Source organism: Phaethon lepturus, unplaced genomic scaffold (assembly GCF_000687285.1).
Source record: "Phaethon lepturus isolate BGI_N335 unplaced genomic scaffold, ASM68728v1 scaffold21586, whole genome shotgun sequence".
NCBI classification, from domain to species: domain Eukaryota; kingdom Metazoa; phylum Chordata; class Aves; order Phaethontiformes; family Phaethontidae; genus Phaethon; species Phaethon lepturus.
Genome location: NW_010547209.1, coordinates 8,161 through 25,883, shown reverse-complemented (window position 1 = coordinate 25,883; position 17,723 = coordinate 8,161). Strand labels below are relative to the sequence as shown.

At 36.3% G+C, this 17,723-nt stretch overlaps 1 protein-coding gene across 1 annotated transcript in view; it reads right to left on the bottom strand.

Annotated features, from left to right (window-relative positions):
• Positions 1-17,723, bottom strand: part of KIF18A (kinesin family member 18A) — a 42,735-nt gene that overhangs the window by 17,677 nt on the left and 7,335 nt on the right. Inside the window, 8 exon segments of the mRNA XM_010289582.1 lie at positions 885-1,123; positions 2,467-2,588; positions 3,727-3,891; positions 7,965-8,127; positions 13,097-13,206; positions 13,486-13,560; positions 14,422-14,598; positions 15,947-16,144. Of these exon segments, the coding sequence (XP_010287884.1) occupies positions 885-1,123; positions 2,467-2,588; positions 3,727-3,891; positions 7,965-8,127; positions 13,097-13,206; positions 13,486-13,560; positions 14,422-14,598; positions 15,947-16,144 (1,249 nt within the window).

The window sequence follows — 17,723 nt, the reverse complement described above, 5'->3', positions numbered from 1 at the left end:
GCTCTTCCATGACTACCAGCTTTTGAGAAGATGAAGTATTATTTGTCTGCTTTTCCCTTGTTACCTATGAATGCCTTTCAATGTTATGAATTACTAGCTGTAATCAGAAAGCTCCAGTGTGTCGAGTGCTGCCTATCCAGAGCACAAGATAGAAGCATTGGCCCACAACAGCTGCACTGTCAGGCTGAGATTTTCCTTGTCATCCCTCAGAACAGCACTTTCTAGAAGGATTCTTCATCCCTTTTTACCCAGGCTACACTCCAGGGCAACTCACTTAAGAGCTAAAGAAGAAAAGACAGTTTACACACAGTCATGGAGAAGAAATGTGGCCATCAGGATACAGCAAAGCAGTCAGTTCCATGGTAAAAATGGTGAAACTTTTGACTCTTGGAAAAATAAAAACTTATGTTGTTCTAAATTGATTCCAGGTCAACCTGTAATTAATGGGAAATCTCAGCCCCACCAAGGTTATTACTTCTAACTGTGCAAAACTGTAGGAGCTGCTTAACCTTTTGAATCACTAGCAGAATTATAACAGTGACATTATGATGCATTTTCCATCAATGTCTTGTGAAAGATTCAAATGGAATTATTAATAACACTCACAGAGTCTAGGAATATTGATATATAGGGTATGTTAAAACAAGAGAATAAGGGAATTATCTGTTGGCAGAGTGTGTCTAGCCATTGAAAAAGTAAACTTATTTCCTATATCCAATTAAGAATAGTATATAATTTATAGAAAGTGGGTCTGAGGCTCGGTTTTCCATTTGGCTTCAGTATTTGTAGAAGTGTGCATCCACTGTGTTTATGGATACCACATACCTTTTGCAGGAAACTTTTAGAAGTATTTCCAACAGAGAACAAATTAATTATATACTTACGGCATGGGGTGTTTGGTCTGTTCACAAGTTGTGGGAACGCAAAGATAGCTGACAACTCTACTTCATGGTTTTGATTTTGTTCCTTTCCTTCAGTCTGGTCAGCCCAAACTACCGATTTTTGTCTTTGAATCAGCTGCTCAACCTCCCCAAATTCAGTCTCAGTTAAATTATTTGTCAACCCAGCTTCTTTCAAAGTCAAGTATTGCTTGCGAAGAACTGGAAGCAAAGTATTTAGTACTCTGTAAAATAAAGAAGCAAGACAAATATGACAACCATAACTAATCTGATCCTTACTAGCACTGCCACTATTAGGAATACGAGGGATTTTTTGTCCTTCTTCCCTTCCCTTCCTGCAACCCCCAAGTTCTGCTGTGTAATTTATTTTAATTTATTTTTGGGAATACCATAACACTGAGAGGAAATACTCATGACTAAGTAGAGCGATTTTTCTCTTTTGCAAAGTCTTGTGTTCCACTCTAAGCATTTACCAAGTACAGTTTTTCCTCAGTGTCCAAGATCTTCAGTCCCTTATACACCACAGAAATACAGTCAGTATATCTTGATTGAGTTCTGACTTCCTAAAATTAAGTATCGGATTAATGAAGAAGAGTATAAACCAAGATGTGGTTTAAACCAAGTACATCTTAATTAGATGTGTGTAGAACCTTATTAGAAGTCTAGTCCAAATAAATTTAGATACTAGGATCTTTAATTAAAGAATGAAATACATTAAGATCCATGCACAACTACAAACCAAAGTGACAGAAGTTTAGAAATTCTCTCTCAACACAGGAATTCATTAAATGCGGAGTCAGCTGCAAAACTAAACAGTAGGTTCAAGCAATAGGGTAAGTGACATAATTACTAACATAGCTTTAAAAATTTGGTTTTCAGTTTTGCAAGTTTATGTATTGTTTTTTTTAGTGTTTATGGTATCAGTCTTTTCTCCAAAAGAAAAAGAAAAGCTGGTTAATGATTTAATTATAAATTTACTACACTTATTTACTGAATAGTTTTGCAACTACTTCACATTCCTTATGTCACACTCTGAAAGATAGTCTCCAACATTTTTGAGAGACTGATGGTAGAAAAAGAGCTGATGCTTACCTGAAAATTAATTTTTTTTCAGTCTGACTATCTAGATAAGACTTTAATAGTAACAACTGTTAATACAGATAAATTAATGTCTACAGTGCAAGGAACTAAAAGACAACACAAGCACTTATAAAAAAATCAATATTGATATTCAACACAGAAGAGGAAAATAACACAGCATGATCCATTGAACAATTTGTAAAAACTATGCCAAGAAGAAAATGAAATAGAAATAAGAAGCATTAGAGTATACCTGCAGTTTCTGTTAAACAATAAATCCTTTGGTGGATAAAGACCGATGTTTATGAAGTGATTATTATTTTACATACCTTTTTGCTTATGAAAACACAATTTTAAGCTAGAAAAAAGAAGTTTGAGAAAAATCTTACTTCTGTTTCAAATAAAACTAAACTCTATAGATATGTCTTCTGAAGATACAGGTGCCAGAATACAAGTCTTATCAAGCTGGCTATGAAACCATACTTACTTTTCTGTCTGCTTATAATGCTGATCTTGAAGGGACACCAGAGATAACATGTGCTCAATCTGGGCTTTCAGGTCCTTAACTTCTAGGTTTAAATGGCAACATTGCAGATCTTTACAGAGTTCCTTGGGAAATTACCAAGAAAAAAAACAACAAACAACCGGACATCAAACTGAAAGTGAGAAACTACTGTTTAAACTAAAAATATTACTTCGTCCTACATTGAACAGTAAAGATGGAGTGGATCTATGTTTTTATTATAAAGTTCTATGGTAGAAAAGTAGGAATTGTTTGATTCTTATTTATATGTGTAAATATTGCTTTGTGGATTTCCTTTGACCAGCAGTGGGTATGCTACAATTACCATTAAGAACCCATCAGGCACCCATCTATGCTTATCTGTGCATGCCCAAAAACATGCTTGCCTCTTTTCCTGTGCTCTTGCTCCATATCTGAATTTCAGTGAACTTGTCAGTGAACTTGTCTATGACAAGTCTTCATTGTATTCAGTCATCTTCCAGAGATACCAATATCTTATTTGAAATATCTTAAAGTTAATTTATCAACAAATTTTAGTCATCCCAATAAAAATACAGATATTGAAACATATTCCATTATATGAGTCACATAAGTGCTCATTACACTATCATTTAAGCCATTCCAATTGCTGGCTGAAACTAAAAGGGAGGGAAGAACAACTGTCCACCTTTTTTCCCCTCTTCTTCTTCCTGCACAGACCTTTGTCCCTTCCCTTCTGTCAGCCCTAGTTCTTGTCTGAGGCTGCACTGAGTTGACTACTTGCTAAAACTTGGCAGAGAACTTAGCACAACTTCACACTCCTTTCCACCTCTCACCTAGGACCTACCAAAAAAGAAGGTATTTTTGGCCAGGCTAAGAATTAGGTTGTCATATGGTTGGATGAACATCGGGAGTTACTGCAAAAGCAAGACTAGAACTGTCTCGCCAGGAGCAGGATCAGCTCTGGCAGCCATTTGAACTGTTCAGCTGTATAATTCCCTTTAGCATGCATTTTTATATGTAATTGTACACTTTCATGAACAAGGAATACTTGCACAAACAATGCAGTACTATTAGGTCAGAAGAATGAAAACATCTAAAACTAGTATTTGAAACCACCCTGAAAGAATTAAAGCAGAAGCCATGAGAAGTAAGATGCGGGGGGTAGTAAAAATCTGTTCTTAACTACAGTCAGATGTTACCTACAATGCATGAAATCTGCCCTTGAAGTGAAAGGCATTTTACCTTTGGAATACACCCATCTTGACCCAGGAGGCGCATTTCATTTTCAACACGATGCAGCCAATTGGTATTTTCCTCAAAATGTTCAACCTCTTCTTCTTTCCTCTTCTGCATGTGTACGCGGTTGGTTCTAAGCATTGCAAGCCTTTGATCCCGCTTGCAAGTAGCCTAAAAATCAGGGGTTAAGCGGAAACTTTCAAATTATGATCACAAACATCTCTATTTAAAAAAAATATTTTTTCCATACTTCTATACATAACGAACATTTTGCATTTTTGACCAGTTCAATAAAATTGAAGTAGCACATTCTCCTTATGGGCATTACTGAATTCTACTTAAACATTTTCAAATTTTTTTTTCCTGGAAGCCCTTATAACAAAGAATATAGTAATTTGATTATTCTTTAAAGAATAATATGCTGGATTTGACAAATTTCTGTTCTAGACCATAATTACCTAAAGTTGGAAAGACTGGAAAAACTATACATGCTCATATAGGCCAACACACTTCTAGATACAACCACCTAATAATTTCTCGTAACTCAAGCATGAATATGAAGAAGGAATTTTATCTGCTTTGTTCTCCTAATGCAATATGTCCTAGAAAAAGACCATTAAAGGATAAAATTTTTGGCAAAAGGAAAACCCTCTATCTTCAAGCATCAAAATTCTTCTGACTCTTTTCTGAAATCTGACAACAAAAAGGCACAAAACCAGCAACAAGCAAGCTGGATATGAATGAGGTAGTGTCCTAACAAGGCAAAGGAGGCTCTTTCTATTCAGAAGACAGCTATAGTTTGCAGTATACTTTAAAATTAGGTCATTAACTCAGTCATAAAGAAATTAACTTTAGGTAGAGTTCACAGAGTTCAACTAGGCCTAACCTTTAGTTAGTTAAAAAAACCCCAACCAAACAAAAAGCCACAAACATTTGAAGTATATTGCTACCCTCAACAAAAACAAACATACAGAACCCAGTTAGTTTTTACATTCTAAAAATTACGTAACCTAAATCTCTACATCCATATGTTCCAAAATTAACTCTCTAAATGAAAACTTCACCAATTAGAATAAATCTACATAATTAGAATAGCAGGCCAAATTAGTTCTACTATAAAATTTCGTAAGAAACTCTAAAATGTACCTCCTAATGCTGCACGAAGCAGAAATTACTCTAACGGATGTCCTTCTGAACATACTGTAGAAAATTGGAACAGTATGTGGAGACATGCAGATTGCATTTCTTAAGGAGACTTTTCAAAATGCTCACTTCAACACACGGCATGCAGAACACAGAACCAGCACGGTAAAGAGACCTGAATTACATGTGTGCTTCCAGGCGACTTAGCAGGTCAAAGATGAGCTTCTGGACAGAATTTCACTTTGCTTTTCTCTTTAGGCTGTCTTATCTGCTAAGATGACAGAGGATCCAGAGAAGACAAAGTCACTTTGTAAAGAACCAGCTCCTTAGGGAAAGTATCAGGAGGAAGAGTTAACTGTCAGACTAAAGCTCACAGCGACCACTGGTTCCCTCTGACCACTGAGACTAAGAGAGAGCTGTCAGGACTGCTGAAGCAGAGAAATTCAAACACATCATTTTGCATACTTCAGCGTTTACATGGTGCAGGAGAGGTATTAGGATTGAAGGTGGTATTGACAATATCCCACCATTTGATGAACCCATCCAATAGGTTCCCAAGAAGAAAGGACATGTTACATGGATGTGCTCCAACAGTAAAACAAATACTGTTATGCCTGCTAGCTGTACACAACCTCTGGAACACGTGTAGTCCTGGGCAAGACACTTGGTTGCTATTCTCTTTTGTAATTTAAAAAAGAAGAAAAATCACGAGACATATAGAAGAAATTGTCCCTCCTGGCCTGAAGAACTGGGACATATTCAGCAAGTGTTTTTTGGATCCAGCATGGGCAATTGCAGTAAGAAGAAAAACCAAAACCAAGATAGACTGACTGCTTTCCAGGAATATGCGCCCTTCCTAGACAGTAAATATAATGTTAACGTAGCAATCAAAATTGGAGAAATTATTTTAAACCTTTTTTTTTTAATCCTGTCAAAGTGCCAGCACGTTTTTGTCATGTCTCTAAAAATAAAAAAAAAAAACAAACAAAAAAACCCCCAGATTCCATGACTGATGCAGAAACCTTCAAGATAAAATAGGTCACAACTGAGCAGACTTCTTCAAACTCAGCAAGATCATTAAAAGTAGCTATAACACAGGAGCACATACTAACTTTTTATGTTTCCACAGAAAGAGGAATGTTCTATCCATGTTCTCCTGTTGGCACAAAGGTTTTCTGGCTAACACTACTGTAGCTGATACCTAGCATGCAACAGAACAGCACAGATGCAGAAATACAAGTAACAAGAGTGGAAGAACAGGCATTTGGCAGGAGGACATAAACAAGCCCTTTAAATGGGCAGCATCCAAGTTCTAAAGAAGCTGGAAACAGGCGCAGTTATGTGGAAAATGGGAAAGATTTATTAGTGATCCAGGATGGAACGAATTTCACAAAATAAATTGTGACACAATTTTTGCAACAAGATGACATTTAAGAACAGAGATCAAGGTAACCTAAACTCATATGTAAGTTTATTTCCCATCTTTCTGAAATTATTATTTTGAATTAAAGTGTTCTAACTGGGGTTGTTCAAATATAGATAAGATATCATTTGCTTTGTGTTAATTTACCTAAAAATCATTACTGTATCTAGTTACTGAGCACGGACAATTAAGTGTAAAATGAGAAAATATTTTATAAGGAAAATTTTCCCTGGAAAATTAATATTTCATAAATACCCCTGTGGCCTAACAGTCTATTTCACAGAAAGAAAACCCAGAAGCATTTAGGAAAATGGCAAATGTGCAAAAATACAAGGAAGAACAGAAGCATTATAGTGCACAAGGGAAACTTGAGAAGTCACTTTGGCAATCACATTACTGGATTCCAAATTAAAATCCAATTTGTTCCAAAGCAATAGCAAAAGGACATTTAATTTTACCACTACAGTGACTTACTCTTGTTAATAAATACGGCATCATACTTACAGGACAGTGCCTCTTGACCCTTAGTACATTGCAAGTATAAGTTAACTAATGGCAAAACTAACATTTGAGCGCAGCACTGCTAACATTAAAAATAAAAGTTAACTCAGTTAAAAAACATTGATATGAAATAGAATGTATGAAGGTCTAACTCCTCACTATGAATAGACACACAGCTATGGTGCACTGTAAGCAGCATCTAAAACTATGGTATGTACAGAAAAATACTTTGGGGTTTCTGTGGCATAAAAGAGAATTCTAGAACACATTAGTCACTTGAAATATCTTCATTAATGACAAGCAAAAACTTGTGATATATTTTCACTTTGACATTTATCTAAGGACCAAATTTCACGTGAATCACTGGGAAAAATAGTCATATGGTAAACTATAATTTTTGGCCAAATACAGATTGCTACTGTGACTAAGCAAAATCAGCCCCACCCTCAACTTCATACCTACATAAAACATATATTCCTTTAAGATGACTTTTATCAGAAAAATTAAGATACTACCTAATCATGCTTACTTATTTATACTTTGATTCTTCTAGAAAGACACCAGCATTTCATGCTGCACAACAGCAATTGTTCATACTTAGTCCCCAAATTCTTCTCTTAAAATTCAAGGCAACTAAACGTGATTATTTCAGTTCACAAGACTGTGTCCTTAAGCAGCTATCCAAACATCTTCCTGGTGACAACTGAATACACCAATGATAATAATCAGTCTTGTTTAGCACAAGGTCCATGCTTTTCCTTACGAAACACAAATGGATTACTCAGCTTGATAAGAGCTTCAATGGCTATACCATGCATCCATTAAGATGCTTTGGTTTTGGACTAGAGCGTCATGAGTCTCCTAAGTCTAGTCAGGTCTTAAGTAACTACGACAATCAAGCCTACATAAGGGCAAGTCGAAAAGTTTTCACAATTAGCAGCAATAAGCACATCAACAGTTTTTTGTGCAGTGTGGGGAAAAAAATGGCATACCTAGCATTACTATTACATTTTCTGTATTAATGTCAGAAGATGTTATCCAAGAGATAATCAGTGTGTCCCATTTTAATTAAATATTTAAGCATTAACTTATTATATAATTACTTAAGCAAAATTCATACATTAGTATAGCAAAATGAAGAGAGATGATACCTTGTACTACATTACAGAAAACTCACCTTTTCTACTCTTTCTTCAGAGCACATCAGTTGAATTTGTTCATGACATTGTTTCTGGTAATATGTCTTCAGTGCATTTTCTTTCAGTCGCATTTCCAACTTGAGGTATTCTTTTCTGATTTCCTCACGGTTTGCAAACACATTTTTCAGGATGTCTTTGTATCTATTAGAACCAAAGGATAAGAATAAATAACAGAGTACTTACCAAAGACTTTTTTTATGACCATCTTCTTTACAAGGGGAACTTTCAAATCCAAGTCAATAAAATAAAAATAAAAAAATTAAAAGGAAAAAAGAAAAGCCTGTTATAATTCAGCACTAAATAATGTGTCAGTACATCAGTAAAGATTTTAAGTATTCTAACTGGAAATGGGATGTGAAGTTTTGAAGGGATCACTAAAAATAAGTCTTGCTGTATTTATGAAGATGACACTGGGATTCAAAAGACAGACACCTGGAACTTTTTCACATAAGTCTTACCTCTACCTCCAAAAGGAACTAAAACCCTATGTTCTCTGCTTCTTATACCAATTTATTAAACAGATCAGACTACCGTTGCCATAGACACACAAGGTCTCCTTCAAAAAACCTGCTAGCTGTCTCTCAGAAAAGAAAAACCACAAAAGAGTCTTCAGTTGCTCACTTTTTCTGAAGTTCTGTTGTACAATTCTAATCACTAATGGATGACAAAAATCAGCAACATACATCACGTTTTAACACATACTAGGCTAATGGGGGGCAAAAAACCAAACTGGTGATAGAAGGTACTTAGGAGTTATTCCAAGGAGACCAATGTTTAAATGGCCTCATAATCTGCTTACCACTAGTCTGCAATGCAAATCAGAATAACAAGGATAAGGAGAGAGCCTGCAAGCATTAGCATGTTGCAATATAAGTTTCACTGGTGGTACTTTTCCACTTCACCTCTGAATACCGAAAATGCAGTGCAGAATAGCCTAAAAAATACTGTATATATCAATAATGACCAACCTTGTACACAAGCCACTTCATAACATCCTATTCACTTGTTAGAACTTCACATAAGAATAAAGGCACAGTTTAACCTGCAAATGTTCTAAAAGACATACAACATTTGAGGTTGTTATATAGTGTTTAGTATAAAAGATCACAAAATTAAATACCGTAAGAATACTATAAAATAACATGTACATTCAACTAGAGAGCAAGTTAAAGAGGCATTCTGGTCATGCATTTGACTTCTTGCCAGCATGTATCAGAAGTAGCAATTTCATAGTCTAAAGTCTGAATAAACGCCGAGTCTTTTATTCTAGTGTTTTATTACTGTCATTTTAAAAACAAACAGAATTAACAAAAGAATTCTTCTCTACAGTTTTAGAAATTCAACTGTTTTACCTAAAAGTGTCCAGAGAATGCTATTGTATCAAGGTAAAAATGTGTACTAAAACACACACAGAATTTAGAAATAATTTTTCTTAAGGAATAAAATAGTCAGCTGCAGAGTATCAGAGTTCTTACTCTATGCTGTTACTATCTATACAATCTGCATTACTATACTACTTATTGCACAACTGGTTGGAGACTTTTTTTCCTCCATAGTAGCCACAGAAACATGGTTCCTTCCAGCTGCCTGGGAAACACAGCAATGAGAAATGAAGGTAAACCCCCTCTCAATTTCCCTCACGGTAAAAACCCTGGTCGTAATTTGAGAGGCTGTAGATTCTGATTCTATGTACAGTCATTGTGAAGAACTATTATAGCAAGAGATCAACTTTTTGTGTACTTACAATCATTAGCGTCCCAAATATAGCATCAAGTGTAGAAGCCTTTGCAAAGCTCCTGCCTTGAGCTAGATTCACTCTTTCAGTAAGCACGCTTCTATTCTTAGGGAGTTATCCTTACACTCTCTTCTTCACTTAAAAATGACAAAGTGATGCCGTTAGGCACATCCACGGTATGAACTCTCTGGACTACCTAGCCTCAAAAAGCGCATGGACCTGTCGGTGGTAGTTCCAAAGCCAGTGTACAGTGTCCATCTCAACAGACTCAAGACTTGAACGGTTGGCAGACCACGCCAACCAAGCTTTAGATGGAGGGAGCAGTAATGACCTTTGGGTTTGAAGAAGCAAGGGGTGTAATGAGTGAAACTTTTCCAGAAAACAGTAAAGCAAAAGCCATAGGTAGTTGGACTGAAGCACAAGATTGCAGATAAGGCTTCTCTACCCTGTCTCAAACGGAGGGGAGAAGACAGCAGAATACCTTCAAAACCTGTAAATCAGTGTGTGGGAAATCAACTCATCACCCACACCATCGTAGGACGAACCTGACAGGATCTTCCTGAGGAAAAAGAGAATGCAACAGCCACTTCATTGCTGACATCTAGAGGGAATGGGGTAGGCTTACATATGTCTCTATGGACATTTCAGAACATTAAAACCCAAACAAACATTCTCTGACCAACAAATGGTGGTCTAGAATATGTCCAACATTTTGAAAAGACGTTTTAGAGACCTTTGCCCATGACTGATTCTTCCCACACACGTAGGATGAAATAAAGGGCAAGTCACAGAAAATTAAATTAACCTTAAAGACTTACAGTGCAAAAATATGCAGGAAATCTGTCAGATCTATCAACATGACTTAGAGACCTACACTTCTTTTGCAAATGAAATTTCAATAACCTGAATGAGAGGTTTATTGAAACCTCTGGAATGCTTGTAAAATGAACCTCAGTTAGGGAGCATTTTGCTTTGAATGGGTTTTTATTTTCACATAAGAAGGTTTTTCAGGTTAAAAAAATACCACATTCAAAGGGCCAATAAAAAAAGTTAACTGAGTAAACCTAGGCAAATAATTCTCAGAAATATGTGAGGAGATATGCAGAGACAGATCCAGCACGACTTTCACACCAAAACTTAACCTTCTTATGGAACAGATTGACTTCTGCAACGAATTCATACATCGCATATGTTGATTTGTTACTTTTTGTGTTCTCTCACAAGAGACTGTCACATCAGGAAAGATAGAAAGGAACATCACCAAGAAGAAAGAGGGACCAAGAAATATAAAAGCAATAGAAAGTAATGAACCTACAAGCATAAATTAGACTCTCTGTGGAAAGAAGAACTTCAAGTTCTTGCCTCTCAAATCTTGCAGGAAGGATGCGACTGAAGTAGTACCTGCCAGCAGCAGTTGCTGTCATTCATGCAAATTACATTGTGTACACCCACAAAAATGACCTGTTAAATAGCTTTGCTGAAAGCTAGCATTCACATGCTCGATTCTGCCATGTCTGTGTACTCTCCCACCCCCCAAGTTACTAAAACATCTAAACTGGACTATGAGGAGAAACAGCACCTTTGGAACATAAGAGTATAGTTTTGGAATTTTTGTATAACACAAGACAGTCAAATTTCTATTTGGTAACATATTTCTAGTTATTAAAAAAAGAGCCTTGTAAATATTCTACTGTCCCTCTCCCCAAAACAAAGTCTCGATTTTAAAAGACCAGTTTATCGATAATATAACTTTAAAACTATAGTAGCTTTCTCTCATTTGTATGGCATTTTCACATTTTTTTGTTATGAAGATAAGCTTCCTACCAGAAAAAGGAATTTTTTTCTGTTATTAAAAGGACTCTGCCTAGTTTTAAAAGTCCTGCGAGGTGGGCTTCTATCATCCTCCAAATAAGACTGTTCCATAGGCAGATCTACCAGGAAGCTCTTGTTGCTATTATATTCAACTTTTTCATCCTTTCTTAAATGTATTGTATTTCTTTATTACATAACACTCAAAGAGTACACTACCTTATTTTGTTACATATATCATTCTTTTTCTATCTTTACGTTATTGTTCAGTGCACATGCAGACCAGCTGTTTGGCTATTTAGTTGTTTGTTTGGTTTTTGATCTATTTTTATTTGATGAATTTTTAGTTGGCCAGCTGGCAGTTATTTTTCATCACTGAACTTTCAGCAATTCTTCAGTGTTCTTCCTGGTAACACCTTAGTGAATGACCATATCCCAGCCCTGTACCTCCCAGAAATACAAATTTGCATTGAATATTTTTGCTACCAAACCTTTCACAATCACCATTTCATTTTTACCTGCCACTGTATATGTGTGTATACATATATATGTATACACACACAAGTACTTAGTGTTCGAAAGATAGTCCTTTCGCACGGGGATCCTTCCAATAACACAAGAATAACAATCGAAATCAGATCGGAAAAGTCAAGGTGATTTAAAATCAATTCATAGCAATTTTGCTAAATATGGGCTCAAAATAGGATAAGAAATTTATAAAATTTACATTGGATTTTAGTTTTTCTGAAAACCTACATTACAGTATGCTACTTCAAACAACCGAGATTAAATATGGTTGTTACTTTTCTCAAAAATCTTTAGGTTTTGGTAGTAGTAAAAAGCTTCTTAGCCCTACAGAGCTTTGGAGCTTCCTAGGAGAACATTTGTCCTGAAATGTTTTGTGTTATTAATGGTAGAATTTTATCTGCACATTAATACAGAATAGAATCTGTAGCCTTGAGACAAAAATACCTGACTTTCCCATAAAATAACTTCATTACAATAATGAAGCTATTGATAAGCATTAAAAAAACTCAGTACATTTTAAAGACCACATGCGCACTGATGAAGCTCATAACTTTTAGGAAGGTTCAATTCCCCACCAAAATAAATACTCTTGATATCAGCAGTTCTAATGAAAATTTGATGGGAATAAACATAATCTACAGAATACTGACATTGCTGCATTTCTGTCAATTTAGTAAATACTTCCTAAAAAAGTAACTATAGATGCAAGACCTTCACCGCTTGTGATGTCAGAGTGAGTTATGTCAGCTTCCTGAGGATCAGAATACATAGTTATCTTGCAGTGTTTTACTGAATAATTTGCCTAGAAGGTTAATATCAGGATACTTCCTCAAGTACATGATATTTGTTTCGTTTTAAATCCACCACCAAGTTGTTCTGGAAAGAAGTGATAAGTCATGCAAAGTCATACCTAGTCTAAGTAAAGCAATGTTAAAAGTGAGGCAACCAATATTGAAAAGAGTAAGTTTGTGTTACAAATGCTTTTACAAGTTATGCAAACTCCAGTTTTGACGTAAGATCATCATGTGATTAATTTACCTTTGTATTTCTGCTTGCTGGTTGTTTGAAAGTACTGCAGCATTATGATTTTCAGGAATGCTTGCTTGCTTTTCTTCGTATTCTCTCAATTTCTCTTTCAGCATTAGGATCTAAAACAAAATAGGTACCTTTCAGTTGGAACATAGTTTGTTGTGGTTTTTTTGATGGTTTTCTTTTTTAACCCTATCATTCTGTGCTTATGTCTTGAAAAGCTTTACCAATAGCAGTAGGTGATATCCCTCTTAGAACACAAAACATCTTTCTTACTTCAGAAGACTATATGGGAGCATTAGGACAATATTGCCTTATAGGTTCAATCCCATAAACATTTTTTTGTATTCAAAGTTATACCAATCTTTCAAACTTTTAGCAAGAGAGTTTTTACGTACCTCTTTCTTTTGTTCATTGCATATTTTAACATACTGGCTTATGTGACTGTCCAAACTAACAACATTGCTCTTCAACTGTTAAGGAAAAGAAACAAGTTAGAATTTAAGAAGGCTTCTTCATGTTCTCCGGCATAATAAAAACGCTGTGTATAAGTATTGCATAATTACACTTGCACTATATGTGGAAAGGGTTGAATAAAATCCTGACTTGCACAACAAAAATATGACTCTCAGGTTTTGCAGTCAGCTGTTGCATACCCAGGGTCATGTTACTTCCCTCAACAGAGCAATAAAAAGAAGTTACATTTGCAGGTGCAAGCACATTTTGCGTTTATTCAGACTAGTTTTACTATCTTTAAGTATGCAACAAATGGAAACTACAGTCAACCCCATATTACATAAAAGAAATTAGGAGCTGCAATACAAAGGATTATGGGGACAAAAATCAGACTAGAGAGCAGAAGACAGGACTCCCCAGTAACTTTTCATTTATCAATATAATCTCACTGAGCTTCTTGGCTCCAGCTGAATTCTACCTGTAACAAACCTGGACTGGGTCTTGTACAATTGCTCAGACATTTCTTTAATATGCTTTACAGTTCTCTGAGAAAGTAATAGCAACATACTGAAAATGGCTGTAAATTTTAACATCTGAGGATTATTTCCGAATTTGATGTTCACAAAACCAACTCTTTCAAACTGGCAGCATAATCCCATTAATGAAGCTATGTTGCTTTTAGGCCAGAATTAGTATCTAGTCTGTATCTACTACATCTATCACTCAGATGATGAAGAATCAACTGTAAGAAAGAGTTAACTGCACAAAATTTTGAGACAAAAGTAAAGAAAATTATAATCTTCTCAAGGAAATAATGCTCTTTTTCTGAATACATTACTATACTTTGACAAAAGATCAATAAATACCAACATACTTACAGAAGACTTGATATCCTTTGCTCGGTTTGCATACTTAAGAGTATTATATGTATCATCATAGAACAGAGAAGATGGACTAACAGCAGCTATCATTATTGTCCGGCAATTTCCTCCAAGAGAATCTTTCAATAAACGAGTAAGCTTGCTGTTTCGATAAGGAATGTGCTGTTTCTTGCTCTAGAAAGTGAGTTATATGCATTTTTATGGATTAGTGAATGGTACTTTAAATATTCACGCACCTAAAAGTCTGCTTAGAATTTCAACAATGCCACAAAACATGACAAATAGCCTTGGAACTTTTCTTTTACATAAGCAATTTTTCTCAAAACTACATATACAACTCAAAACCAGTTTTAAATCTCTTGGAATTGTTTCATACCTTTATAAACACATGTATTAGCCAGGGTACTTTCTGATGTCCAAATAGGTAACAACTATTTTTGTTATGTGGGCAGCTAACGGAAAAGGTAGACTACGTTACTTTCAGTTCACAGAATAATTGAGGTTGGGAAGGACCTCTCACGATTCACCTAGTCCAATCCCTCTGCTTAAAGCAGGATCAGCTAGAGCAAGCTCCCAAGGACTATGCCCAGTCAGGTTTTGAAAATATCCAAGGATGGAGATGCCACAACCTTTCCAGGCAACCCAAAGTCTGCTCTGTGAAGTTTTTTCAATCACATCTACAGAATCTTCATCTCACAGTACAAAGTTAGGACTAGGAAGTTAGTCACTAAGACCCCAATCCCACACTAAATAAGTCAACATGAAGAATCTTACTTATGTCAATGGTACAGATTCTAAAATTCTGCCCACTCCAATAAGATAGTGATGAGAATGTGTGGCACCAGGAAGGGAAATAAAAGCTCTGATCATTTTCCTCTGGCATACCTGAAGATGGAAGTTGCTAGCTGACCAAAAGGACAAAAAGGGTATAGCTGTAAGGCAATGGACTTGACTTTGGCAAAAGTTCAGGAGGTTTTCTCATTCTCCCATGCAACTGTCCCCACTCCTTCCCTCGAGGTGATGAGCCAGATCAGGAGCAGGGAGTGGGAGGTGAGGGATGTGTATGTGGGGGTGTGGATGTATGTAAAAGCACAAAAGAACAACTTTGCGTAGGTGTTGTTTTCTCCTATAAAAGCCTCCTCCCCTAAGATTAAAGGGTATAAAACTCTGGCAAAATCTTTGTCCTTGTAAGGCTATTTATTTACTACTTCAAGCTTCTCTGGATATGCTTGATTTTGAAAGAGGTAAGAAAAGCAGGTACATTCATCTTTGACATTATCCTTAGGTAGCTGCACACTCTTTTTGAGAGCTCTTTCCCATTGGGATTGTCTTTCAGCTATCACAGATATGATGGTGCAAACCCATAAGAAAACCTTAAAGGAAAATGATGATGTGAGAAGCTTCAACAATGTAATCCACATACACTAAATGAGGGCTTGATTAAAAAAAAAAAAAAAAAAAAAAAAAAAAAGAGTTCTCCAAACACTAGGAGGTGAAGACTGCACAGGAAAGCAGAACATACCTTTGGATCTGCCAAGGCATTAATGACATTTCCGAGAGCTAGCAGGGAGCGGTTAATATTTGTTCCTTCTCTAAAGCGAGCTCCCTTGGCATTTGTTGCACTGGCACGTTCAGATCCTGCCAGGTCAATGAGAGACATTTTGGCGATGCGAACATTTTGATTAATACTAGCTGTTTTATCTTGCTGCCTTAGATAAATCTGCAATGAAAAAAAAAAAGAAAATTAAAAAGTAACCACTAACCAGTCTGCTGTTATTCTAAGCAGTAGGTTAATTTTATAGTGTAACAACTGTTTTCAGAAATTCTTATTGGAAACCTTCAAGGAATCCAAACTAAACATCTTAGTAGATATCTAACACCACCAGGCGGTTTGGCCTAATGGAAAATAGTGAATCCATTTCTGACACCTCAAACTCACCTGCTTCAGGTATCAGCAGGACAGATTAGTGTGGTTGCACTGGGTTTGTCAGGGATGAAGTTAATTTTCTGCATAGCAGCCCATATGGGCCTTCAGATTTGTGACCCAAACAGTGCTGATAACACACCAGTGTTTAGCTTGTGCTGAACAGCAGTTGTATGGTGTCAAGGCAGTCGGCAAGAGGCTGCGGCAGGACACAGCTGGGATAGCTGACCCCAACTGACCAAAAGTTTCTCCAAAGTAGCCATTGCTAGAAGACTGGCTGGGCATCAGTCTGCTGGTAGCAAGTGATCGCTTCACCCTCACCCCTTCACTTAAATGAACCAGGAGGCATTTCCCTCCCTGTCTTGCTTTTGCTCTTGATTCTCTCCCCCATTCTGCTGCAGAGAATTAAGCAAGGAACTGGGCTGGGGCTTACCACAGTGGCAGAGACCCTTGAGGTTCAAATGATTTTTATAGCTAAAATCGTTCTTGATTCTCCCATGCTCAAGACATATACCACACCATTGCACTTTAAACTGAAAGAAGGTGTTCATTTTTTGAAGGCACGTTTAAGAGTATGCCATAAAGATATATATAGGGATAAACCAGGAAAAAGGCTGTACTTTCAGTGATTTAGACTTAGTCGTAACTACCATTAGTAGGAGAACAATATTAATTTACTTCTGTGAAAACACATACTACTCCAGGGTCCTCTGGAAAGCTGTGACTCCTGAAGCCCCTTGTTCCCCCTCATCCCTTCTTTCCTCAATTTTTCACCATACAGGAGACATAGAAGGAACTAAAAGCTTTGGCCTCCTTCTGCTAGTGAAGCTATTCTTTCCTCAGGTTTATGAGGAAGTAAGCAGAGCATGAATATACAGTCAATAAGAAGAATTACAGCTATCTTTAGATGGTTTTACTTTTTCAGGATTCTCTATATATTTCCCCTTCTTTTGTGTCGAGTGCCTTGCCATTTATAAGGCTAATGGCTTCTGACACTTTCATGAATGCACTTTCAATTTCAAGAAATGATTTAAAGAGTTGCCATACATACAAGGTGATTGACTAATAAAGACAGTATTCTCACAAGTGCTGTAGCTTTAAGCTTTGTGTATGAGAAATGAAGTCTTCAGAGGAATTTTAACAGAAAAAAAATTGACAAGTACTGGGACTGAATAAAATTCTTATGACTTGCCACAAAAGTTAAGTCTATACCAGATAGACATAGTTTTATATGAAACAATACAAGTAAGTTCTGCTGTACTATTTCTTGTCCAATACAAGGAAAAAAGCCACTTCCCTGTACTTACCTTGGTAAACTGGCTATCTCGGGCTAGTAGCACTCTACCAGAACTCAGTAACTATCATCAGCACAGTA